General features: G+C 58.9%; 1 protein-coding gene across 1 annotated transcript in view; it reads left to right on the top strand.

Moving 5' to 3' along the window:
• CMIP (c-Maf inducing protein) overlaps positions 1 to 23,282 on the top strand; it is a 222,491-nt gene extending 199,209 nt beyond the window's left edge. Inside the window, exons 10-21 of the mRNA XM_080827893.1 lie at positions 1,422 to 1,775; positions 8,466 to 8,531; positions 9,728 to 9,754; positions 10,049 to 10,097; positions 12,577 to 12,684; positions 14,402 to 14,518; positions 15,853 to 15,993; positions 16,636 to 16,683; positions 17,778 to 17,924; positions 18,782 to 18,887; positions 20,389 to 20,459; positions 22,483 to 23,282. Coding sequence (XP_080684019.1) covers positions 1,422 to 1,775; positions 8,466 to 8,531; positions 9,728 to 9,754; positions 10,049 to 10,097; positions 12,577 to 12,684; positions 14,402 to 14,518; positions 15,853 to 15,993; positions 16,636 to 16,683; positions 17,778 to 17,924; positions 18,782 to 18,887; positions 20,389 to 20,459; positions 22,483 to 22,536 — 1,288 coding nt within the window. The 3' untranslated portion in view covers positions 22,537 to 23,282. The remainder of the gene's footprint in view (positions 1 to 1,421; positions 1,776 to 8,465; positions 8,532 to 9,727; positions 9,755 to 10,048; positions 10,098 to 12,576; positions 12,685 to 14,401; positions 14,519 to 15,852; positions 15,994 to 16,635; positions 16,684 to 17,777; positions 17,925 to 18,781; positions 18,888 to 20,388; positions 20,460 to 22,482) is intronic.
• The last annotated feature ends 3,540 nt before the right edge of the window (positions 23,283 to 26,822 follow it).

Raw genomic sequence — 26,822 nt, 5'->3', positions numbered from 1 at the left:
TTTGTATCCGAGATCCGTGCTCTACCCGGTCCTTGTGCACAAGGAGTGTGTGCATCTCTTTGCAAGCACAGGGCACATGTGTGTGGCACGTTGAGGGCGGGCCTGGATGAGCAGCTGTTTGTGATCATGCTGTCATGCTCGGAGTCTCTTGTAGCGGTGGACTCAATCTTGACTGCACACACAGGGAGCCTGGAGAGTTACTGGTATCTGGATCCCAACCCAGAGATTCTGGTCGAATTGGGCTTCGGATACTGGTATCCAGCCGGGGGTGGAAAGCTCTAGTTCGGGGATAGATGTGTGGAGGTGGCAAGTAGAAGAAATCAGGGAAGACTTCGTGGAGGAGGGGGAGGACCTGCATGGGATTATAGGGATCTTGGAAGCCACTGTGGTGGTGAGGAGCCAGGGCTTTGTAGTCAGAAACCTAGTTTCAAATCCCAGCCCCATCCACTTACAAGCCATGTTTGACCTCTGAGAATGTCTTTGCTCACTGGTAACATGGAGATGGTAAAACTAGACTCCAGAGAGGTCTCAGTATCTGTGCGGTCTGTGATACCCCTTTGTGCTGTGCCACCCAGGAGCACCAGGGAAGGAAGCCCATTTCTGGAGTTGCCTTCACTCTAATGAGCCTCCTACTGAGTGAGGAGGTTTTTGTTTTTTTTTTTTTTTTTAATATTTTATTTATTTAACACAGAGAGATCACAAGTAGGCAGAGAGGCAGGCAGAGAGAGAGGGGGGAAGCAGGCTCCCCGCTGAGCAGAGAGCCCGATGCGGGGCTCGATCCCAGGACCCTGAGATCATGACCTGAGCCGAAGGCAGAGGCCTAACCCACTGAGCCACCCAGGTGCCCCGAGTGAGGGGGTTCTTTAACCAGCCTCAAGGCTCTGACAAGTCCTGCAGTGGAGAGGCCTAATTTCATTGTTTGACCCGGCATTTCCCACACAGATGTGACCTCACTGATGCCATACATCCGTTTTCTCAGTGAACACCTGTTAACGAGCATCATTCTTCCAGGTTGTTGAAAATACTGTACCTGGGGGTTCAGCCAAGAGCAGGGGTGGACAGGAGGGAGCCGCAGACTGCAGGAGGCTAGAATTCTGGGGTCTGGGGTCCCTGGTGGAGAGCGGATGCTGAGCTTTCTCACCTGGCCAGGGATGGGTCGAGAGAGGTGAGGCCTGGGCCTGCCCAGGGGGAGAGAAGGGCAGCGAGACTCCAGATACGCTGGAAGCAAAGGCACTTAGTAGGTCTCATAGACGGCCAGGGGAGGCCCTGCAGTAGAGGTGGCCGCCGAGGCCTCACGGTAGCCCACGGCACCACCACCGGATTCGAGGAGGCCCTTGGCACAAGGGAGCCCGCAGCCCGTGTGATGGCTCGGGGCCGCGTGCGGGCGGCCGTGCTCACACCACTCTCCCCTCTCCTACCAGCCGCGACAACTCCCCCAGCCTGAAGGAGATCCGGAACGGCTGCCAGCAGCCCTGCGACCGGAAGCCCACCTTACCTCTGCGCCTTCTGCACCCCAGCCCAGACCTGGTGTCTCAGGAAGCCACGCTGTCCGAGGCGCGGCTCAAGTCGGTGGTCGTGGCCTCCAGCGAGATCCACGTGGAGGTGGAGCACACCAGCACTGCCAAGCCGGCGCTGACGGCCAGCGCGGGCAACGACAGCGAGCCCAACCTCATCGACTGCCTCATGGTCAGCCCCGCCTGCAGCACCATGAGCATCGAGCTGGGCCCCCAGGCCGACCGCACCCTCGGCTGCTACGTGGAAATCCTCAAGCTGCTGTGAGTGTCCCCTTGGCAGGCCCATCCCCAGTCGGGCGGGAGAGCGGGGCTCGGGGCAGCGTGGGCATGCTAAGCGCGTGTGCACACATCTGCAAGTGTGCACATTTGAGGTGTGTGTAAACACGACAGGCACACAGGATGCAGGTTCGGGACGTGAGAACATGCTTGGGATGTGTATGTCTGTGGACAGAAGCTCTGTGTGTGGTCGCGGGCCTTTTTCACCTTGGGGCCGGGGGGAGGCTCGGCACAATTCAGACCTGAGACATTTTTCCAGAGCCCAGCTGCCTGTTTGTGTCAATGGCCCACTTGAGGCCCTCAGACATAGTGGACCCACAAACCCCAGCAGCTCCAAGGGATGGTACTTTGGAAACAGCAACAGATTCAGAGTCAGACTGCCGGGTCCTGGGCTATGGAGGCCAGGGCTGGCTTGTGGCCTCAAGTGAGTTCCTTGGTCCTCTCTGAGCCACGGCTGCCCCCAGGCATGAGCGTAAGATGGACGTTCCCTGGGCACTCGGGCAGCGTAGACGCCTCGCAGGCACAGACACCAGGCAAGTGGGAGTTACTACACTTTCTGGTTACAACGGTGTTTCCTCTATTTTAAGATACTGTTGGGAGTGAGTTGCCCCCTCGATTTAACAGCAGCACTTTGAGAGGAAAAAAGCCCCAATATGGCATTCCGTGTATGCCCAGATCGCAAGAAGTGTGTGTTGTCTGTGAATTGAGGGTGTGTGGCCACCTCACTTAGCCTGCTGTATAACTGCGGGCAATGTTCTTGGCTCCTGGGCCTCAGTTTTCTTGTCTGTACAATGGGTGTCATGACATAGGGCCTTTCTCACCATAGGGCACTCTCACCAGCTAGAACACTTGCCAGTGAGTATTACGTGTAAAAAGGAAAGAACAGAGGATCTAATATGGAATGGGAGGGAGCTCTTAACAGAGCCTTGTGGGGGCCAAAGAAGCCCCCCTTAGAGCAGGCACTGCTACTCCCCGAGAGTGTGGGCAGCCCAGCCCATAGCCCCCCGATTAGTTGCCTTCCCACAGGAAGGCCTGTGCATCCCTGGAATCTGATACCCTTGAAAAGTAACATAAGCCCCAGGAAGTTGCCCAGAGACCCTTAAAAAGGAAAACTCTTCCCAGCGCAGGCCAGCATCACTCTGTGAGATCCAGGCTGGGTGGTGCGATGGAAAGAATGTGGACTCAGAAGCAAGACCGAGCGAGCAGGCTCGGGTCTGTGGGGTTTTGGAGTCTACCTCTTAACCTGCGAGGCAAAGTGTGCCGCTCACACCTTTCTTCTCCTTTATCAAACGCTTGCCACACACATACACTGTGCCTGGTCCTGGGCCCAGTGTCAGGGGCCCGACTGCTCTCCCGCTCTCAGTCCCTCTGCATCTGAGCAGCGCCAACTAGGAAAACCGGTGACATCGCCCGCTTGGTGGGATGGAAGAAGGGAGGCTGCCGGCCCCTGGGAGGCCGCCGGCAAGGGGACGGGCTTCTGTCCAGGAAGAGAAAAGAGCAGCCATCATGAGCGAGCAGGGGTCACATCCCATCTTCTGACCAGCTCAAATCCAGCTACTTGATCTTTTGCAAACACCCACATTTTGAAAGAGGTCTTGTTGGGCTGGAGGTGAGTTGGAAGACACCTTTCCCTCAGGGGCCCTCAGGGAAGATGCAGACAAGACTTGGGGTCGTCCTAAAGACTGAGCAGTGTAAGTAGAGTGTAGGAGGCGAGTGTCTGCGTCGCCCAGGACAGCACTGCTCAGTCAAGAACTGTCTGGCCAGATGCCGCGCGGGTGAACACGGAGGCTTGGTGCCGGGAGCTGTGGGGATTGTTCAGGGGCTTGGAAACGCTGTCCGACTAGGAATGGCTGAAACAGCTTTCAAAGGCTGAGAGTTGGAGAGGGAGGGTGGCTGGGCCTGAGGGACCAGGACAAGTCCCAGAGCATTGCTGGAGTCTGACACCCCCCACCCCAGGGGCCACTGCATTGTGCTCTCTGGCTTGTGGCCCGAGAGGGCTGGGGTTTGGGTTGGGTGCTGGTGTGCGTGCGGCTGTCAGGGCCAGGCCTGCCCGACCCAGGCCAGTGTGCTGGGTCATGCCACACCATGCGGAAGTTCTGGAAATCAGGAGGAAACCAGGTGCTGGGAGGAAGCATCTTGTCCCTGGGACAGCTTGGAACCCTGGTTCAGGCAGCAGCTGTCAAGTTGGCTCACAGTTCCGCTGGGTGTACGTTGTGTGTCTGCCATGCCAAAGCAGCGGCCAGCTGCCCCAAGCCCTGGGAACCACCCTGTCCCCATTTCCTGTGTCCACCCCCTCACCTGCCCAGTTTGTCTCTGGTGTTACCCACGCCCACCACAGCAGCAGAAGGGGGTTCTCAGCCGTCTGGCTTCTGAACCCCCCGTGGAGTGCAGTGTGAGGGTGAAGACCTGGGCCTCGTGCTCACCGAGTCCGGCTTGCCCCCGATTAGCTCTGGGACCTTGGGCAGCTGCCCTGACCTCATTGGGCAGTCGTGGGAGTTCTAGAGCCAGCTAGTCCCATTCATGGGAGGACTGCATGTCAGGTGGTGGACGCCTACAGCTCATCAGAGGCCTTTGGGATACTCAGGGTACCTTAGCTCCCTTTCCTCCATGAGCACAGGGCAGGCCTGGCCACCTTCTTCCCTGGAGCTGGGCGGGCAGGCCTCTCCCAGCCTTATCACCATCCTTCCTTCCATCCCAGGCCAGCCTGGTCCAGCAGCCCTGCGGGTGGCACCGCTCTCCACATGCTCGTGGAGGGTGTTCTGCTGGCCACGGGCATCCCACACCCCGTCCCTTGGGCTTGGCTAGCCCCTGGGCACACACCCTCTGCCCAGCACACCTGTGCAGCCCAGACTGGTCAGCCCGGGCATTTGGAGCAGGACCAGGAGCTAACTGCCAACTTGAAACTGGGCCCGGCCGAGGCAGGAAAGTATGTCCACTGCCCTCTCGCACTTCGTGCCTGTGTCCCCCACTCGCAGTCCTGTGTGAGCTGCCACGAAGGAGGCCAAGCTCTAGGCTGGGGAGCCTGAGCTTAGCACCCGGGGAACGCAGGCAACCTGCACTGTTCTACAGAATGGGCTCGTCAAAGTCCCCTTCTGCTCAGGAGTGAACTCAGGCCAGGTCGTGCTGCTGTCCTGAGGGCCAGCATGTGCCTGTAACGGCCCCAGCTCCGTGGCCTCTGACAGCCACTGATGAGCGCTTTAAGGTCCCCTCAGAGTTTCCTGTTCTTAATGGCATTTCTACACAGAATGTGTTTTGTTCTTTTAAAGCCAAGAAAAACTAGTAAGTACCTTTTTCAACAGAGGGAAGTGGCCTCCTGTGCAGGTGGGAGCAGGAAACGTGACGTCATGCTGTTCAGTGAATAGGACCGAGGACACGGGTTCCTGGGTTCCAGCCCCAGCTCCTGCTGGCTGTGTGACCCTGGGCCAGTGCTTAACCTGAGAGTTTTCCCATCTGTAGAATGGGGATGGCCAGTGCGTCCAGCTCAGCAGGTTTCTCGGAGGGCCCAGGGGCGGATCCCTGTGTGCGTTTGGAATAGCCTCTGCTCATAACGAGCTCTGCCTGCCGTGTTCACTCCTGTTACTTCTAGATTTGCAGGAAACCATTTGCTGGAAAATTCTAGATTTGCTGGAGTCAGACAGGTGAGGGCCGTTGTGGGGAGGGGTTTAGAGGGAAGACAAGCTTGCCACAAAAATCAGTGACTCCCGCCCCCCAAAAAGCAGCCTACAGGTATGGGGTCACAAGGGGTCTTCGTATCCTGATGTGCAGCCGACGGGCCTGTGGGCTCGCTGGGCCCAGCCACCTGGCACGCGGCTTCGGATCCTGGCTCCCCACTTCCCAGATGTCTGAACGCAGGTGGGGCCTCAGTGTCACCTGTGAGGCAGGTGTGATGCCCTCGAGTGCCAGTCCTGAGGCGACCGCGAGCAAGTTTGTGCCTAGTGCTCAGCCTCATGAGTGCTTAGCTGACCTGCACAGGTGGCACTGTTAGGACCGAGGTCAGGCCCCCAGACACCTCTGGGAATTCTTTTCCGCAGCGGGAGCTGGGTTCTGAAGGCTGCCACTTTCTCAGTGGTGTGTCTGCAGGAAGGTAGGGCAGGAAAGGGCTGTCACCAGAGGGCTGTGTAAATGGTACCTTGTCGGTGGGGGCGCCTACTGGTTCCTGGAGATCAGAAGGTCTCGACTGTCTTTTGGTGTAAAGTAGAGACGTGTGGCCTGTAAACAGATACACAGCACATTGGGAGGACCATGAGGGACACATGTCAAGAAAGCTCCTCAGGCCAGGGGGGCAGAGGAGCACCCCCAGATGGTGGTAAGAAGCTTGAGAAACACCAGATCCTAAGTGGAAAAGAGTCCCAGGACCACAGGCCCCTAATTCGGGTTTGGGTCCTTTCCCTGCCCAGGCCAGTCCAGGCCCATTGGGCCCCTCCTGTGGGCAATGCCAGGTATCAGTAGAGGTCTGACTGTAGCCCCCCTCCCCCCCCAAACAGAGACCCTTGGAATGAAGGGTTCAGATACCCACTTCTGCCAAAATCCAGCCTCCTGCCCAAATCAAGACAGGATCCAGGTCAGACTGCACGCTCTGGCACGCAGCTGAGGACACATGCTCTGTCACTTGTCAACATCCCCTTCCACTTGGGAGTGAGCACCAGGCCCTGGCTGCGTCTCTCTGACATGTGCTGGGGCCGCAGCTCAACAGGCCTTTTCCGGGAACCAGCCATCTGCCTGGCCTGGTGCCCTGTCCAACAGGTGCGGAGATAAGGTGCGGCGCCTCCTGGGGCTGCTGCAGGCAGGGTGTGTACACACCTGGGCACCCTGAAGTCTTCAGCATAGGAGGGGCCGCTCTGGTGGCCTCCCTGCTGGGTAGGGTTAAAGCACTGGGACCGCAGAGGTACCTGGCTGGCGTCGGGCGGTGGTGAGAACTGGCTACCTCTGGGTTCACTTTCCAACACAATCCCCAAAACCAGAGACACCGGGAAACCCAGGTCTGGGGCTGTACCCGGTATAGGCACTGGGCGGGCAAGAAGAGGTCACAGCCCCAGAAGTCCCCGAGGTCAAATTCAGAGGACTAGCTGGTGATTTGTACAAATATGAAACACCGGTGGGCCTCGTTTTCCTCCTGCAGAATGGGTTGTCGGAATTCGGGGCCTCGAGGGGCGTCTGGGAGTGTTAACAGGGGCGTGTGTAAATGTTCTAGTGCCTGGTCAAGGCCCGTCTGTCTGCAGGCCGAGGCACTGCCATGCCCCACGTGTTCCTGCCCTTGCCCCTCCTGGCTCCTCCTTGGGGGAAGTTGGCAGAAGCTGTTCTGGGGGGCAGGATGGGGGCCCTGCCGACTGCACAGCAGCCTCCGGGAGCTGTCACTTCCCTTTCTGGGACCTCTTTCTGCGGCACAGCCCTGCGGTCACGTGGCCTGTAACAGACTGGCGGTGGTCAGTCCGCTCCCGTGGTCTCTGCGGCCCCGGCAGCAGGGGGGCTCAGCACGGTGCAGCTCTTGTCATTCATGCCAGTGTCCCTGTTCTCGAACAGTCTGTCCCAGGCCAGGGTGTGAGCAGGACCCTCTAGTGCCTGGTCCCACCGGAGGCCTCTGCGGCCGTCCGTCAGAGCCGGTGAGAGTCAAGCCTGGATTGGATTCCTCACCCACTGCGGCCGTGGTAGCTTGCACAGTTGACTTCTCTGTGCCTCGGTTTCCCCATCTGTTGAGTGAAGCCGATATTAGTTACTTCACTGTGAAGAGTAAGCGAACGGAGCCAAAGCCCGGGCATCGTGCGGCTCTGTCCCGGCTACTAGGTTTTGTTCCATTAGGATTATTCTCCCCGTGGTTATTATTGTCGTTTGCAGGGACTGTTTGGTTAAAACGCTGTTATCTGGACATAGGAGGAGAAGCATCTCATAAATAGGGCAGGTTGACCCAGACTGCAAATAAGTAGCACGTAACTTTTGTTTTTTATGAATCAGTCTATACATCCCCCCCTCTGTTCTGGTGGAAGATGAGAACGCCTTGCATCCCCAGCATAAGCCTCCTCTGCTAGGCAGCTCAGGTGGCCGCAGCAAAATTATACAGACCGGGTGGCTTTGGCAACAGAAATTTATTTGCTGGCAGTTCTGGAAGCCGGGAGTGTGAAATCACGGTGTGCGCAGGGTCGGTTTCCTCTGGGGCGTCTCTCCTGGGCCTGCAGTGAGCTGCCTTCTTCCCGGCTCCTCACAGGGTCCTCTTCCTCTGTTAGTGCGTGTCCTGGTGTCCTCGCCGCATTAGGACGTAATCACGCTGGGTTAGGGCCCCCGCACCCCGTAGCCTATTTTACTTTCATTGCATCTGTGTCTCCAAACACAGACACGGTCTAAGGTTCTGGGGGTAGGATTTCAACCCGCTGACTCAAAATCAGAAGGAGCAACCATCTGGTGACCTGGGTGCAGAGGCGGGGTGGGATGAAACCCCAGGGAGCTGGAGGGCGGGCCCCTTCGGTTGCCGTGAGGAAGCCTCGGGACGGGTTCTGCCCATCAGGCCCGGAGACACCAGCTGCTTGTCTCCCCAGCTCCCTGGAAGCAGGAGGCAGCTAGAGCAGAGTTGGTACTGTGGGCTTCTCTGCCAGACCCCGGCCCCGTTGGGGGCCCTCCATGATAGCACACAGTAAACCTCTCCTTGTCCAGTCCGAACCTGACTGTCGCCCCCTCTCTTTCTAGGTCCGACTATGATGACTGGAGACCGTCCCTGGCCAGCTTGCTTCAACCCATTCCATTCCCCAAAGAGTAAGTCCCACACCGGTTTCTGACCTCGGTCGTCCACAGGTCACCCCGGGAATACCATGGACAGCGGTGGGAGAGGGAGAGGTTGGTCTTCTGCTGTGGGACCCCCAGGGAGGCACCACCGCCCCTGACTCCGAAAGATGGGGAGATGACCTCGCCGCAGCATTACAAGGGTTCACTGAGCTAGGAAGGCAGGCGAAGCCCTCCCCACCGTGCCTTCATGCAGAGAAGTGAGCGATTTTGATCATGCCTCCCATGGGACCAGGACTGCCTGCCTGAGCTCTCTGCGACAGCCACAGTGAAATCATGGGCTAATGCACACAGAATTGCCGCCTGTGCCATCCCACGATACCCTGCACGCGCTCTCACTGCGCCCATTACCGTTACGAGCTCGTGTTCCACGGCAGCCTAGGCCAGGAATGGGCCCTCCGTCTCTCTCTTGCGGGCCCTTATCTCAATACTGAATTTACCCGAGGAAAATAGGCAGAAAACTGTGTGGCCGATAATGGCCTGAGGAGAGGGCTTTGTCTGAGTAACCAGGCCCTAAAATGCCTCCAGGCCTCTGTTTTGACAGATGCGCAGAAACCAGGCCTCGGGAGGCAGCTCGGGGCTCCCTCAGGAGCCGATTAACGAGCCGGTGTTTATGAAATGCAGCTCTCCAAGGGGGACATTACACCCGGTAATTGCCCCATTTGCTGGCCTGGCCTCCCCCTGGGGCCCCCAGGACTCAAGACCGGAGAAATCTGACTCCTGAGAGCCACGGCTGTCTCCAAAGAGCAGTGGCGTCATTGGCTGCATTTGCTGTCCCCATGGCCCCGGGGACACACGTGACAGTGGGCCCATGATGCAATTCACTTGGAGAATGGTCCCCGAACGCCCCCTGATGTACAGCAGTAATTAGCGCGGCCGTGCCTTCGAGGAGGAACAATTACCAGGCACACCTGGGTCACGGCCGATCCGCTCAGCGCCACTTGCTGTCCACAGGCGCGGGCCCCGGGGGGCTCCGTCTAGTCCCCTCCCTACCATCTTGAGGCCTTTGTTGTGTGGTTTCAAGGAGGGACAAAATGTCCATGTTTCGTTGTCAGCCTCCTCCTCGTTCTTCGGATCAGACAAAGCTTCACTGTCCCCACATCCATCTCCGGATCGTGGTGGGTTTCCAAAGCCCCCGCTAACGGCAGTTTTCCCTCTCTCCGTTGCAGGGCTCTCGCACATGAGAAGTTCACCAAGTGAGTATTGGGGCAATACCCTGCTTCCCTCCTTCCGGTGCGAGCGCCCTGTCTCCCGAGGCCAGCCCCCGCAGCCAGCCCTCCTTCTGGCTCCTTCTCGGTCACGTGCATTCTGGAAGGCAGCGGTGGCTCCTCTTGGAAGCCCTGCACCACCTGTCCAGGCGTGCCCGGGCGTTTCCTGACCCCAGCCCGCTCTGCTAGGTTCCCCGGCCCTGGCCCTCTCCTCAGCCCCCACCGTGGTCCACGCAAGCCAGGACCCTCAGAATGACTCTGCCGCTGCCCCGTCTCTTTCAGGGAACTCAAGTACGTGATCCAGAGGTTTGCAGAAGACCCACGACAAGAGGTGAGGCCTCCCTCATGCCCTCAAAGGCACCCTGTTGGGGCTATGGCAGGATGCCTGTGAGCCTCTCCAAGCCTTCTGGCAGGGCCTCCTTGTCTCCCACGGGCATTCAGAATAGTTGACAAAGGCTCCTTGCCTTGTGCATGAACACAGCCACCCCCTTGTGACGGGGGGGCCCGGCCCATGATGTCAGTCCTTCCCTAGAAACTCAGGCTAGCCAGAGGTGGTTGCCCACCGATGGGCTGTTTCTTCTAGGGGCACAGGCCTTGTCTTAGGGCCAGGCTGGCCAGGGGTTCCCAGTCCGCTCCAGGATAGCAGCGGATCCTCTGTAGGCCACCGTTCTGAGAGTCAGTAAGCTGGGAAAGGCATCGGAGCGGGGATCTGAGCTGGCTTTCCTTTCCCGAGCATGGTGGAGGCCTCCCTGAGGGGCCACTGTGTCCCTTCAGCATCTGGGCTTCAGGGAGAGCTCAGCTTTCCCCCCGGAGGCTGTGTGAGCAGGGACTCAGGTGGCCTGAGTCCGCGGTATCCGTAGATGACAGCTGGTCTCGCTTTGCTGCTCACCGTGTGTTAGACACACGTGTTTTCTCCTTAAACCCCCCCCCCACAAGCATGAGTAGGTCCTGTTATCACATCACCCCCATTTACATCAGAAGTACCCTCCTCTTAGAGTGGAGAAACCTGAAACTGAGGGACCTCCCCATGTCACACAGCTGGTACCTGGCCCAGGCAGGATCCAAACCCAGGGAGTTGAGTGCCCAGCTCTGCGGCGGACACACGGGGCCAGACGGGGCTGCGGGAATGAGCTGATTGCTGGCCTTGCCCCGTGGGGCTCGTAGCCCCCTTCTCCGCAGGCACGGGTCCTGGAATGTGAGGGGATCTGGCTTCCAGATGGGGACAGACGAGGACACGTGTGCCCCCAGCAAAGCGGGAGGTTAAGGATGAGCAGAGGAGGGAATGATTTCTTCTTCTTGGTGGAGCCAGAATATTCTCTCCTCAGGCCCCATGGTAAAACCGTTCTAGAAGGATCGGGTTCTAAATCACCTTGATTCTAAACCCTGATTTCCAAAGTGGTCCTCAGGTGCAGTGGGAAAAAGCAAAAATGGCCGATAGGGAGTTCCTAGGTGGCTGGATACAGCGCTGGTCTAACCCATCCTTCCCTCACTGAGTGTGAAGATGGATTCTCCGAATTCCCCTGGAAAGTGAGCCTCTAGTTCAAACACAGACTTTGAAGCTGAAGAATAAAAGTGGTCCCAGCTGCTTCCCAGGGCGGAGAGGCAGAGCCAGGTGCTGGCAGGGAGCGTTCCAAGAGCTCGGGACCATCCGCGAGGCCCCGGGGGACTGGTGAGCAAGGGGCCAGGTTTGCGGGGGATGCCCTGTCCCCAGCACGCCCCTCGCCAGGCCTTGCTCCAGGCTCCCGTGGGCCTCTCCCTTTGCTTCTGTTTCTCCTCCTCGCCGTCCCCTCCCACCGTCTCCCTCCGGAAGAAGCCACTGTTACAAATCATTTGTATTTGCTGAATAGAGTTCCGTACTCTTGATTCCTTATTTCTTTGAAGCAGACAAATTAACACTTGATATTCTTGCAACTCCAAGGGAAAAATCAAAGCCCCACCGCCTCCTTTTCTGTTTACTTGTGTGTGGGTTGGGACCAGCTACATCTCTGTGAGTGAGTGGCTTTTGGCAGCAAACCGTCCTTCGGTCCTGAAGGAAATGATCGGACGCATCTCTCAGCTTTCTTCTGAGGACAGGGAGGAGGGGAAGAAACAAAGGCCTTTGTCTCTCTCTCTCTCTCCAGTGATAGGAGGGGCCAGGGTGGATGTGGAATTCCTTCCAGACACACGCACGCACATGTGTTTGCACACTCGCGCACACGTGCCCGCCCACACACTGACACGCGGAACTCTGGGAAGGCGGTTGAGACCCACAGAGAGAGCTGTGCTTGTGCATGAAACTGTCCCACCCGGGTCCGAGAGCCTTCCAGGGAGAGGCACAGACTCGGAAGGAGGTGCAGAGCCCCAGCGAAGGGGCGGCGGGTGCCCTGAGAGTGAGCAGGACAGAGGGTTGGAGGGAGCTGAGGGCAGAGAGCCAGAGAGAGGAGTTAGAGGTGCAGAGGGAGGAGGGAGAAAAAAGAGCTCCCCCCGGCCCCCCGAGAAGGGCAGAGGAGGAGAGGGGATGAGTCTGAGCGGTTGCTTCAAGCCTCTCTCCCCCCTTATTTGGCCTCAGACTTGCTTTTGTTCAGGGCGACTAACCAAGCCAGGCCCGGCCCTTCCTCCATCGGAGCTGAAGGTGTGTTTCTGGAGTTCCCCAGTGTGTGGATACCACACTTTCCCCCAAAACGCCTTCCATGGTATTTAGTAGGAGGTGGGAGTCGCTGGGCTAGAAGTGAAACAGGTTTCTTTACTATGGGACTTGTCTGAGCCTTTACCATTGACCTGTCTCCCTTGGGCCCTGGGGGGCTGACGTCCGTGCCCCTCGTCTGCCGCAGGTGCACTCATGCCTGCTGAGCGTGCGGGCCGGCAAAGACGGCTGGTTCCAGCTCTACAGCCCTGGAGGGGTGGCCTGCGACGATGACGGGGAGCTCTTCGCCAGCATGGTATGTGGGGCGGGACCCCTCACTGGGCGCGGTGGGCGGGCCCTGGGTTTGCCTCTGCTGGCGAGGCGGGAGCTGCCCCAGTCCAGTGTTGGAGGCCAGCCTGGGCATTTCCAGGCTGCGTCGAAGCTGAAGATGCGATGAGGTGACGGCCACAGGTGTCACATGCTGTCTCTCACCTGAGTGGGCGCCCAGCCAAGGGCTTGACGCTCACTGTCACTGCACCATGCAGACAAGGCGCTGAAGCCCGAGGCGTTCCCCGCCCAAGCGCCCAGCATCCTCGGGCCAGCTCAGTGTGGGCCCCTGAGGGCTTGGTGTGCACCGGGGTTCCAGAAGGCACTGCAGCCGCACGGGCTCTGCCGATAGAGGCCAAGGTCAGGATGGTCGTCTCACCTTGGAGAGGAGTGACCTGGGGTCACCAAACCAGTAACTGCACCCCCGGTGACTTCCAGTACTTTCTTTGGGCCGGACAGCTCATGTGCACTGTTTATTCATCGTCAGCCTTTTCTCCTAAGCTCGTCTGTGCTGAAGCAGACCGGGGAGGGCGGTGGTCTGCCCGAGGTCACACAGGCCTCCCGCCTCCACGTCCCTCCTTGACCCAAGCCTACGCTGTCCAGAGCCTTGCCGTGGACACGGGCGCCGGACCAGGGCCTAGCACTTGAGCGGTTGTGGTTGGTCTTGTCTCTCTGCCGGGCCACCCGTCCGGCAGGCCAGCCGGTCACGAAGCTCTCTGCAGTGACGGCAGACCCCGAGCTGCCTCTGGAACCTTTCCTGAAAGGGACTTATTTTTAGATCCTCTTCCTTACGCACTGGCCCTCCACTCCTCACCTGTGGCCCGACGGGCCCCTCTCGAGTGCCCTGTGCATCGCTGGCCTCCGCCTGCCCGCACCCCCCACCTCTCATGAGGGCTCCCCTGATGTCACAGCGTCACCGTGGCAACAGCCAGCAGTCCCCCACCCCTCGATGGGGGGACTCGGTGTGCAAGAGAAGTCGGGGAGCTGGCAGTTTCCCCGCCCGAGAGATTGCGTCTGTGTGCCAGAGTTGTTAACGATGGAGCGGAAAAAATATACATGGAAAGGGAAGCAGACAGCCCCTGGGATGGCAGCGCCTCGTTTCCATGGTGACGCAGGGCGCGGGAGAGGTCCCCTTGATTAGGCTGCCGTTTCCAACCATGGAAGGGCGTTTGCTATCGCACGAAGTCTGGGGAGAGAGCACACGAAGTGTTTGGGCCCCCAGCCCTGGTGGTTGGGGTCCCCTGCCCTCGGGCGGTCACTCAGCACCCCTTGGAGCTCCCAGAGGGTTTGGGAAGGGGGAGGTGGAGCTCCCTGCCTTTCTCTGTCCCGCATGTGGTGGCGGTGTACCCCCAAACGCTAACTACCCCCATCCCCCGCCCTGGCAACCCCCAGCCTCCTTCCTGCCCCCGAGGCTGACGCTCCAGGTGCCTCACGTGCGTGGAATCCTACCGGACTTGTCCTTTGTGATCGACTTACTCAGCCCCCCGTCGTTGGGGTTCATCCGTGTTAGAGCATGTGTTCGGGGGGGGGTGGTCTTCTGAATCCCCCCGCAGGGGGGGTCTGATAATCATTTCAGATCTAGTGTCCGCGCAGGAGGTGGGCAGGCCTTCTGGTTTTGGAATCCTCCTGGCACCCCAGAAGCAGGCGTCTCGGGCCACAGCGCCTTGGTGGCCCCTGCTCGTCACACAGGCCGTCTCTCCTCGCAGGTGCACATCCTCATGGGCTCCTGTTACAAGACCAAAAAATTCCTGCTCTCCCTGGCGGAAAACAAGCTGGGCCCCTGCATGCTCCTGGCGCTGAGGGGGAACCAGACCATGGTGGAGGTAAGGAGGCGGCCTACGCCCCTGGTACGGCTGCCGTCCCGTCTGGGCCTCGGTCCTTGGTCCTTATGGACCGAGCGCCTTGTAGGGGCCCGGAGCTTAGGGCAGCGGGGAGCACAGCAGCCGACGAGGCAGGGGTAGCCGTGGCCCGTGCTGAGCCTCTCTCCACATCACAGCCTTCCCACTCACCAGGGAGCACGCCCCTGGCCCAGTCCCTCTCTGTCTCCTCCCAAAGTCCCCAGGAGCCTGAGGCCCCCAGAGCCGCTGTCCCAGGGCAAACAGGCAGATGCCATATCGTCTTCCTCACGCACCTCCCTCGTCAGCCGGTGTCGCTGGGCCACGTTCTGCCCGGGACAAGCGCCAGCCCATAGTCAAGGGCTGGGGCTGAGAACACCGCTTAGCGGGAAGAACATCCCAAGACTTTGAGCCCCAGAGCTGCTTCCACTGCCAGTGGGCATTGTGGTGAGATGTGGGGGCAAGGAGCTCCCAAGAAGGCGGGAGCAGAATGTCCAGGCCAGGCCCTACGGCGGGAGGAGGTGTGGTGTGAGCACAGGGAGGAGGCCAGCATGGCTGAGTCGAGGGCAGAAGGTCAGGGGTTCGGGTGGTCGCGCCCGGAGAGCCCACCAGGCACTCAGAGGCCCTGGTAAGGATCTTGGAGGTTCGTGCCCGTGCTTGTGCGGGGGACCTGCAGGGACGGGGGGAGCCAGGAGGCCGGTGAGCCATGCTATGAGGACCTGGGCCAGGTGGGCTCAGGGAAAGGGAATCTGGAGGCAGGGCTGCTTGCATGCGAGGCCCTGGCCCCTGGGAAGGAGGGCTGGGAGCAGAGGAACGTGTGCAGTCGCCCGAAGCTCCAGGAGGCGGGATGTGCCCGGTGTCCCCCCCCCCCCCCCCCACAGCTCAGTGAGCATGTCTTGAGCACCCACCGTGGGGTAGGCGAAGGGGGAGGGGAACTAGGGATGGAAGGAGGTATCCCGTCTTTTGGGCTCTCTACCAGCCCTTCAGGGCCTAGCGTGCATCCTTTCTTTGTGCGTTCGCTGAGGGCCTGCTCTGTGCTCAGCTGGGTGTGTGCGAATGCTTCCATTGTATGGATGGGAAGCTGTGGCTGGTGATTTGCCCAGTATCACACAGCCAGAAATGCAGAGAGGGGAGAGCATGGTTGCTCGTTTTTAGGATAATATTTTGGGGAGCGTAGAGCACGCCGAGCTTATCCATCAGACCCCTGTCCCCCCCGTCTGTGGGGCTGCTGGGCCAGGCTGAGGGTTTGGCCCCCTGTGCCTGCAGAGGGTAGCCCTGCCCAGTCTCGGACAGGCTGTAAGGTACCTCCCGCTCCCGGGCAGATCCTGTGCCTGATGCTGGAGTACAACATCATTGACAACAACGACACCCAGCTGCAGATCATCTCGACCCTGGAGAGCACGGGTGTGGGCAAGCGCATGTATGAGCAGCTCTGTGACCGGCAGCGGGAGCTCAAGGAGCTGGTAAGGCCACAGCCCGGCTCCGCGGCTGCAGAGCTGGGCCGGGCAGGGAACTCTGCTTGGGCGCACCGGGGCAGAGCCCAGGACCACAGCACCTGCATGGGCCGCTGTCCCGTGAGCCCTCCTCCAGGCCCAGGGAAGTCGGGACCATACATGCCACGTTCTCACCCCCAGAGTCCTGCACGCCAGTCACGGTCGCCCTCCCTGTGTGTCATCCGTGTCCCTCAGGCCCTTCTTTAAGGGGGCCAGGGCTGGACTTCAGAGTGGCAGCGAACTCATGCTGCTGGTCCCCTGCGGCAGCTCTCCCCCGGTGGCTGATAGGGGAGGGTGTGTCAGTATCCCAGCTCCCTCTCCGCGCAGATGGGACTACCTCTGAGACCTGACCCAGAGTCCCCAGCGGTAGCTGTATGCTAACACTGCCCTCCCGAAGCGGCTTCACTGTCTCCCTTCCCCTGCTGGTATTTCTTGGCATCCCCTCTCTAATAAACCAGCTGAGCCCCAACCTTGTCTCAGGGTCTGGCCCGAGACCAAGACCACCATGTTGCCTTCTACCACCCTGAAATGAACCTGGCTCTGTGTGATGTCAGCGGGGACGGGGTGTGCAGGGGAATGAATGGGTCGTAATCAGTCTGGTTTCTGTTGCAGCAAAGGAAAGGCGGGCCCACTAGGCTAACACTGCCCTCCAAGTCCACAGTGAGTTGGTTTCATTCTTCTGTGGGGCCGGGTGGAAGGAAGAAGGTGGTGAGGCCTCCCTGCTGGAGAGCCGCAGGCAGTGTCGGTGGAGGTGCACAAGGACAACGTAGTCCTTGACAGGCCACCTTTTCCAGGAGGGATTTGGGTTGCTGGAAGCCAAACACGGTAAAGATTATTGTTGATACCGATGTTAATGTGTTACTAGTTAATAATAGTAATAGCTAACATCCAAGGACTGTTTTTGTACCAATACTGGGTTATGAGTTCATTTTATCACTGTAGTAATACTATGAAGTTGGTGCCTCTTTTTACCCCCATTTACAAGTCTCCACGGATTTTAGTCCCATCTCTCCTGCTGCCCCACTGTCCTTGGCATAACACTTCCACCTCCTGGTTCAAAAAGGCTGCTCAGACTCTAGCCATCGTGTCTGCATTCAGACCAGCAGAAGGAGGAATAGCAAAGAAGAACATGCCCCTTCCCTTTAAGGACTTTCCTGAAAGTTCTAGCAGACACATCTCCCCATATACCATTGTCCAGGTTCAGCACGTGGCCACACCTGGCTGGGAGATTAGGGCAGCTGTGTGACCGCTCAAACTCCAGGATTCCGTCACTAAGGTGGAAGGGAGATTGGCTGTTACCCTTGGTGACCTCGTGGTCTAGTACTCACACATAACACGGATCTACACAGGCCTCAGAGTTAGGGGGGACCTCAGTGATCGCAGGTGGGAGATGGGCCCGAGCTACTGCAGGGGAGGGGGAGTTGGCCAGGAGCACGTGGACGCACGCACACACGTGGGAGGGCCGTGGCCTCAGAACACCCCAGTTGGTGATTCAGGCTGTGAGTCACGGCGCTGGAGGCTTCCTCCGTCCCCCACGGGGACGTGGAAGCAGCCCTTCCCTCCCCAACAGCCCCCTCGGTCCAAACCCCCCCGCCGAGCCACGGCGTCACCCCACCTGCTGGGGATTGTTGCCCCCAGTTATAGCTCTCTGCGGGTCAGGGGAGAGGAGGCGGGGAGAGGGGTACAATGGGGTCTCAGGAGCTGCTGGTAGCCCGAGGCCTTTCCCGACACCCCACCTGTCCGTCTATTTGCAGGACGCCGACTTGGCTCGTTTGCTGAGCTCTGGCTCTTTCGGGAACCTGGAGAACCTCAGTCTGGCCTTCACCAACGTAACCAGTGCCTGCGCGGAGCACCTCATCAAACTGCCTTCTCTCAAGCAGCTCAACCTGTGGTCCACTCAGGTGCGCGCTGCCTGCCTGCTCCGCACTCCGTCCCGCCCCTGCACCCGCCTTCCTGCCCCCAGGCACCCCTACGCCTCACCTGCTCTGCCCCCGACTCCCTGGCTGGCCTCTCTGGCTAGAGCCCATGGCCTCGTCTCTCGATTACCCCAGCCCCCCCCCGCTCAGCACCCACTCCCGTGGCCAGAGGAGGTCTAGGATTTCATGAAGCCCATTTTGCAGGTGGAGTGAGGCCCAGGTCAGGGATGTCCTGGGCAAAGTCTTAGAAGCCCTGTGAGGCAGGGCCAAGAGGTGGGCTGGTCTCACGCACCTGCCCGGGGAGCACATGGCAGCCCGTGGGCCTCGTCATAACGACAACCACAGCTCACAGCTGCTCGCTGCCCGTTCTCGGGATTGCTTGTGCTGTTGAGCCCCTCGTGTGGCAGGGCATGTGGTCCCCACACCATCCCTGGGACAGGTAGGCACCCTCGTTTGACAGAAGAGAAACCTGGGTGTTCCTGGCAGTCTGCTTTCCAGGCCCGTCCCACCACATCCCACCGTCCTGCCCGGAGAAAAGCTGCTGGCCCCCACTTGGAGCCGTAGCCACTGAGTTCCCAGCCCTCCCTGACAGAGAGCAGGAGTCCTGGGGAGGGCCCTTGCCCAGCCCACATCCCACCAGCAGAAGCTGGACTCGAACCCAAGTCAAGAGAAGCATTGAGTCTTTGGAGAGAAGCAAGGGCAGCCCAGACCCCGCCCTGAGGCTTGGAGGGTGGTGACTCCGTCCTCATCTGTCCACTGCTACCCCAGCCTCAAGGTCACTTCCCCAGGGGCTTGGGGGCAGCTGGTGGAGCCTCAGGGCTGAGAGGGTCTCTGCTCCACAGTTTGGAGACGCCGGCCTGCGGCTCCTGTCGGAACACCTCACCATGCTCCAGGTGCTGAACCTGTGTGAGACGCCTGTCACCGACGCCGGCCTACTGGCTCTCAGCTGTGAGTCCCGAGGACGCGGCTGGGGTGGGGGGCCTGTGGCGTGCACGTGAGCATTAGCACACCCCGGCTAAGCATGGACTGCCCCATGTACTGTGCCGGGTGCTGGGACATAGTCCTCAATCCCCCACGTGGTCACTGAGCACCTGCTGTGTGCCAGGCACCGTTCTAGGTGCTAAGAACAGCCCAGCAGGGGAAATATCCCTGCCCTCAGGGAGCTTATATTCTAGAAGCAAAAGGGAAGATGGATACCTGTACTCTCCAGATACTTGCCCAAGGAAGCAGGTTCAAGGAAAGTGCTTTAGGACATTGCTGCCCAGCTGCCCTGACCAGTGGTGGTAGCCACCCCCTGGGGTTAGAGGCGCAGAGTCTCAGGTCCCGCCCCAGACCTGCTGATTCGATTTTAACAAGATGTCCAGGGAATTCCATGCATTGTTCAAGTTTGAGAAACGTTGCCCTAATAGAAGGGGTGCCTCGGTGGCCAAGCCGGTTAAGCGTCCAAATCTTGATTCTGGCTCGGATCCCGATCTCATGAGTGGTGGAATCAATCCCTGCATCGGGCTCTGCACTCAGCAGGGAGTCTGCTTGGGCTTCTCTCCCTCTGCCCCTCCCCCCACTTGCACACGTTCACACTCAGGGAGCCCAGAAATGCTGATTCCCATACCCCAACCCTTATCTCCTGGACTAAATTCTTGGGTGCCGAGCCTGGGAATTTGCACTTCCCGTTTCTGACCTGCTGGTTAAGATCAGAGGCCCTGTGTCTTGGCTGGGAGGAATCGAGGAAGGCTTCCCAGGGAGGTGACTGGATCTGGGTGGAAAAGAGACATATGTAGGAAGTGGCCAAGGAGATGGTATGCTGGGCAGTGGCTGTGGCTCCTGCGAGGTTGTTGGCAAATTCCAGATGGCTTGGGACGGTTGGGGACAGGAGGCAGGAGTAATGGAGGGCAGAAAAGATGAGGTTTGGAGACATTTCTCTACAAACGTGCTCCTTGGATACTGTCATCGGAGCCCCCACAGTCGCTGGATCGGTGCCCCCAGGAGGGGGGCAGAGCATCGTACCGGTGATGAGCGACTCCTGACCAAACTGCAGTTTGAGACCTGTTTTCAAGAAGTTGGGGCCTGGGGCAGCCCTGCCGGAGAGTTTGCAGAGTTCCCCTGGGGGACGGGCCAGGCCTGGTCACTGCGGCTGATCTGCGGTGTGGCGGGCAGGTGCTGGGGACATTTGGGGTACAGGCAGTGGAGGGAGTGAGAGAGAGACCAGAAGGGAGAGAGACTCAGAGAGCAGGGGGAGAGCATAGGCGCAGACCAGCCCCCGCCTGAAACTGACCTTCTGTCCTGGTGGCCCCTGGCCACGCCCCTGCAACGCCACTCGCCCCATCCCATCTGCTCGTCAGGGGCCTGGGCCGCTGCAGTCAGTCCCCTGGCTTGTCTGCCCCATCCCTGCAGCTGCCCTGGGCGGGAGGTCTCACTGATTCCGTGACGGCATCTCTCTGTCCTTGTATAGCCATGAAGAGTCTCTGCAGCTTGAATATGAACAGCACCAAGCTCTCGGCAGATACCTATGAAGATCTAAAGGTACTTCCTCCCTCTCTCCCTCCTTCCTTCCTTCTCTCCTCTCTTCCTTCCATCCACCAGCATCTAGATACTGGCGCTTCGCCCTCATGAAGCTTATTCTCTGGCAGGAACGGCTGTTACTACAGCAGATAAGGCAGTACACGGAGTAACGGCAGGTTGAGAGGAGTGATAACGAGGAGGCCAGCAGGCAGTGGGTCAGTTGGAAATAGGGAGGGACTGTTTGGCATGTGATCATCAAGGATGGTCCCTTTGAAGTAGAGGCCACAGCAGCCAAGACCTAAAAGATAAGCCACAGATGCAAAGGGTGAGAGGAAAAGCAAGTGCAAAGGTCCTGAGGCAGAAAGTGTTGGCATGAGCTGACTTTGTGGCAGATGTCAGTAGAGAGTAAGAGAGAACAGACTGGGGCCAGACTGAATAAGGCCTCATCGGTCACAGAAGGGCTCCGGATTTCATCCAAGTTCAGTAGAAAGCTTTCAGAGGCTCTAAACAGTGGAATGAGTTATGCTTGTAAGCGCTTGTTCTGGCCGTTACCAGGAAAACGGATTTTTTTTTGCAGGGGCGGGAGGTAGTGCAAGCAAGAGTAGAAACAGGAAGCACGTTAATGGGGCTGGTGCCGTCACACAGATAAGAGCCTGGACTGGCAGCCTGGGCTAGGTTGGCAAGATAAAATTGGGGAAAGGAAAAAGGATCTGAGTGGGGAAAGGCAGGGCACATTTTGTTTGTAAAACGGGTCTTAGGGATTGGAGAAGCTGGCCCTTCCGCAGCCTCCTGCCCCTGTCCCAGTGGGCCCGGTCCCATCTGCCCCAGCAGGCAGCGAGCAGGGGACAGTAGGGCTGGGCCAGGTGGCCAGATGGTCCTGCCAGCCCACTGGCGCCTTCGCACGCAGCAAGCCACTCGGAGGGAATCCTCCCCAGCGGGGGACCTCCCCCCTCCACCTCCCGCTCAGCCAGACCCATGGCCGCTGTCACAGCGCCTGCTGTGTACCAGGCCCAGGCTGGGGACAGGGACTCCACAGTGCTTCTGGGTCCGTCCTACACCCTGGGCGAAAGCTCAATCCTGGCAGACGGATCAACCCGTAACCCAGGCAGGACAGGGCTTGGGAACCAGCAGGGAGGGCACAGGGGACAGCCAGCCCTGTTCAGTGGGACAGAAGGGCCTTCCCAAAAGGAGGGCTTAAGAAATGAGTTTGCCAGGCTGGCCAGAAGAGAGGGCTGTCCCAAGGGTCCTGAGGAGCACGTGGAGAGGGGGTGGGGGTGGAGCCGGCCTCAGTGCCTGCCCGCCCCCCCCCCCCCCCCCGGCCAACCTTGGTGAGGTCAGACCTCCCCCGGGGCTTGTCACAGGTGCAAACTCCAGGGCATCCTGCCCAGTCCAGATGGGCGTTTTTGCCCCACTGCCAAGGATTGCTATGCCCCTGAAAGCTGGAGGAGCCCAGATCCAGACACCAAGCAGCACAAGGGCATATGCAGTCGGGGAAGAGCCACCTCCGCACATTCAAGAGACACGAGGTGCCCACTTGCGGATACTGGCCGGTGACGTCCCAGCCTCAGTAATGCGGGGATCGGACCAGTCTGGGGGCGGCCTGCCTGCCTCTGGGGCCACCCAGGTCACTGCCCCCCGCCCCCCACACCACCCATGCGGGAGAACCTGGCACCACGTCCTTGTGTTGCGGTCTCCTGATTTTGTGAGGTTGGCTTAAAGGTTTTTTTTACAGTGCTGCACAGGTGACTGCAGGCCCCCAGTGTGTCACCTCTGCCTGGGCAGCAGGGGGGCCGTGCACCGGGCCCTAGGAGAGAAGCACCGAGGAGCTGTGCGCTCGTGTGTGTGCACGTGCGGTAGAAGGTCGCCACATGGGCCATACCCCATGTGCTGGGTTCTCCCCAAGGTCACCCAGCTCTGAGCTCCGGGGAGCCCCTGCGGGCAAGGTGGGGAGGGCAAGTTGGGACCCCCAGCCACTGAGGCGGGGGAGCCAGGCACCGCGGGGCTGGGTGCTGGAAGGGACCGGCTCCTTCTTGTCGCCCCACAGGCCAAGCTTCCCAATCTGAAGGAGGTGGACGTCCGCTACACGGAAGCCTGGTGAACCTCCCGCCTCGGCAGGACGGCGTTTGCAGCTGCGACACACAACTCTTGACTAATAGCCGTAGAGCACCGGTCCTGGGGTCCTACCCCCAGCGTCCTGGCTGTGAGATAGATGGGGGAGTCTTTCTGGGGGCGGAGGGCGGAGGGGGGAGGGGGTGGGGAGGGGGGCCGTGCGCACGCCCAGCCCCACCTAATTCTTTTAGCTTCATAATTGGAAACCTTGACCTGATCTAAAATGGACTTTGTAGCAACCAGAGGAGCATCAGCGGGTCGGGGGAGGGGGTGGGGTGGGCGTGGGGGGCCTGGGGAGGGGGGACCCTTTGTGGATTTTCTTTGCCTTTGTGTTTAACGCTGTGTGGGAGAAGTCAACCCTGATGCCACCATCACACGACCCCGATGGGCCTCGAGGGCTGAGGAAGGATGCTTTCTTCCTCAGAGGCTCGACCGAGAACTCAGCCCCCTGCCATTGGGACAAGAAAACCCAGACATGTCATCCCACCGTCCTGTGTCCTCGCCATTGCTATGCAAAGTGATTCTTGTTGTACATAAGATTTAAATAATGCGCCTATTTAAGAAATGTTGACAAATTGCAGGTCTGGGACCTGCCTCTTATTTATGAAGTCTTTGACCCTCCCTCCCTCCCTCCTGCCCTCCCACCCTGCCCACCCCTGGCCTGTAGCACTGTACAAACCAGTCAGCTGTTGGGGTAGTGGTAGTATTATTGTTATTTTTTTAAAGGAAACAGACAAAAAAAAAAAAAAACCTCCTTGGAAAATTAATTGCTTTTTCGTAATGAATTCTGTATGCTAATGCTCGGCCGTCCGTCTGCCCCTCCCCCCCCCCCCCCCCCCCCCCCGCCACTGTGCATTTCCAAGTCCCACGTGTCTCCAACTTGCTCACGGGTGGGGGTCAGGCTGGGGGAAGTGGGAGGTGGGGTCCCCACATTGTATTCTTGCTCCCACCAGGCCCCGGCTTTCTCTCAGCCCCCTTTTACACGTGTGTGGGAGGGGTGCTGACCTGTCCTCCCGGCCCCCTGCCCCGGAGAGCTCCCATCTCCCGTGGCCTCTGCCCTCCCCATCCCCACCGAGACTGGCCCGAGGCCTCCCCGCCATCCTGTGCTTCGCGTGGTCTCCTCATGCATGCCCGCTTCTTTGCATGGTCTCTTGGGAGAAGAGAGAGACGTCACCTCCACCAGCCTGACTGCCCGCCCTGCCCCCCATGAATGTGACCACTGCGGCGCAGATACCCCTTCTGTCCCCACCCCGGTCCCGAAGACAAACCAACCTCCATTTCTTTTGTAAACAGTCTGGCTTTTTCTTAATAAGCCCTCACTGTACAGAACAGCCCTTTTATGGTTTACTTGGGGTCCCCTCTCCCCCCAAGCTCCCTTTTCTGTTGGTTTAGCACAAATACCGCCCCCCTCCGGCACCTCCAGACCTAACCCCCAGTCAATGTAATTGTTTTATATATATTTAATCTTATTCAATGGAAACCATGCTTTTGTCGTTTTATACTTTGCTAGGTAGACTTTATTACCCCCCGACTATGCCCTCATTTTTTTAAAAAAGGAAAAAAAAAAAGAAATTGGGTTTCAGTCTTAATTCATTTTACGTGCCAGGTTTTATTTTGTGTGTGCGTGTGAGTGTGTTCTGTTTCGTGTTTTGTTTCGTTTTGTTTTTTTCTGTTGTTGTTGTTTTCTGTTGTTTGGTTTTATTCTCTCCCCTCCGGTCCCATACTTTATAGCACTCTGGTGCAGGAAGAAGCAGAAGCAAAAAAAAAAAAAACCCACAAAAAAACAAAAAACAAAACAAAACAAAAAAAACTTTAAAAAACTTTAAAAAAGGAAAAAAAAAAAAGAACCGAGACATGCCACCTTTTCCCTTCGCACTGTTGCTTTTCCTGATGGTTAATACTACTGTCACGTAGCTGTGTTCAGAGATGTGAAATACTTTCAGGCAAAAATAAACTGTAAGTGACTCATTGACATCTGGCCTTTCTGTGTGGCTTCGAGGGAGCCTTTCGGTGGGGGTGGGAAGGGGATAAGACCTAGGCGGAGGTCAGGACTCCTGGGTGTCCCGGGCTCCTCACCCGCGGCGCGGTTGACATGTACGGCCAGATCCCCCTTTGTCATGAGGTCACTCTGGGCATCCTAGGATGTTGTACGGTGTCCCTGGCCTCCGCTGGCCACCCCCAGTCCTCACAACCAGAACACCCCCAGGGGACAAGAATCACACCCCCAGGGGAAACCCCAGGCAGCCATTGTGTGCCTCAGGGCCCTTAGGGCAGCTCTAGTCTAGAACTTCTAGGACCCGTGTGCCTTTCCTTCACCTGGGGGTCTCAGGAAATGCAAATTCTGATTTCTAGGGTCTGGGTGGGGCCCTCCTAGGACCTCTGGGCAGCAGAGATGCTGCCGGTTTACGGAAGCTGCTCTGAGTTCAACAGCCTAGAACCATCCATCCAGCTGCCCCGGCACCCACATGTCCCCCCAAGAGGAGTTCAGTGCATCCTGAGAGCTTTATTTCCACCCCTCTCCCAAGTCATTTGCCTTCCAGCGTTTTCTCACTCAGTAAGACCCCAGCCCAGTGGCCCCATCACTCACCCCGCCCCATGTCCAGGCCATCGCCAGCCCTCAGAAGCCACTCCAGAATATTCTTGAGTCTCCTTACCCATCTGTACGTCCACCTTCACCCAAAGCCAGCCCCTCGTCTCTCTCCGGAAGACTGGAGCAGCACCTCACCGTCTCCCGGGGTCCACCCTACACCCCCTTCTGAACCTCGCTGCCCATCTTGCCTCTCCCCGTTCCTGCCCTCCTTGCTTCCGGAGGCCTCTGTACACCCATGGAGGGACCAGCCCAAGAACGTGACAGGGTATCCGCTGCTCCACCTCCGGCCACACCGGGAAAGCAGGTGCCGTGGGCGAGGATCCGGAGGGCGCTGGCTTCGTGATGGCCGGCCCCGGCGGAGATATGCGTGTGTGCGTGCAGGCACATGTGCAAGGCACTGCCGCCTTCTCGGTCACTGATCCTTGCTGCCCCGGGGAGAGCCCAGCTCACCCCCGTGCACAGAACTACCAAATGCAAGGGGGGGGGGCCCTGCCAGCCATCCTGTCCTCAGCTCCTCCTCACTCCCTTCTGCATCACCGGGGATCCCCTGCCCCTGGCTTCTCGGGGAGCCTGGGGAATGCAGGCTACGCAGGGGAGGTCGGGAGGCCGGAAGAGAGATGTCAGTGTGCTTCTTCCTCTGGGCATCCCAGCTTCATGGTAACCTTCCTCCACTCCGGCTCAGGGAGTAATACCATTGTCACCCCAGACCTTGGCCTCATCAGACCTGCCCGCTCCTGCTACCTCTGGAGCCTCACATCCTTTGACCCCCACCTGCCCTGCAGGAGGCCCCGAGTCTGGCCATTACCCTCCCCCTGGCACGCCTGAGCCTCACTGTGTCTTCCCTTTTAAGCCGGTGGCTTAAAACAAGAGATGTGTTCTCTCGCGCCTCTGGAGACTGGAAGTCCTCCAAGTCAGGATGTCGGCAGGGTCGCACCCTCTCTAAGGAGAAAACTTTCCTTGTCTCTTCCAGCTTCCGGGGGCTCCGGGCATTCCTGGTTGTGGCTCGGCTCCCCCAGCCTCTCGGCCTTTCTCACCCCCCAACCCCCACTCCTGGGTCTATTCACCCTCTGCTTTCTCTCACGGAGATGCTGCCGCTGGAGGCAGGGCCCACCTGGATGACCTAGGATGACCTCATGGCCAGGTCCTGAACGGGATCATCTCTGCAAAGACTCGTTTTCCAAATAAGGTCACGGTCATACGTTCCAGGTGAAAGCTTCTCCTGGACCCCACCCCTGGAGGGCAAAGTTGGGGGTGAGAAGAGCCTGTGTTCCGTTGTTCACACTTGCAAGTCTGGAATTCGTCCTGCGGTCTCTGAATGACAGGGAGATTGCAATTATCCACCCGCTTTCTAACGAAACACTTAGGTAGCCCCTACTGAGTCCTAATGTGACCCTTCTTGCCCGATAGGGAAGTGGAGGCCAGGAGAAGCTGGGTCCCTTGGTCAAGGTCGCACAGGGAGCAGGGCCCTGGGGGGACATGTCCGCAAGGCTGCCTGGTGAGTGGATGGGGCTGGGACCACGGCAGGGACCATGTCGAGAAACAGATTCAAGAGGAGCTCGGGAGTAAAACTGCAGGACGCGGTGGCTGGTACAGAGGGAAGGCCGGCAAGGAGTCAAGGATCGTGTTCAGTTTCTAGGCTGATTCCCCATGTCAGGCTTCGAAGGGCCTAGACTTAGCAGTTCTCG

Source organism: Martes martes (genome assembly GCF_963455335.1).
Source record: "Martes martes genome assembly, chromosome: 17".
Classification (NCBI taxonomy): Eukaryota; Metazoa; Chordata; class Mammalia; order Carnivora; family Mustelidae; genus Martes; species Martes martes.
The sequence above is the reverse complement of the archived record's forward strand: the minus strand, read 5'-3'. Positions and strand labels throughout refer to the sequence as shown.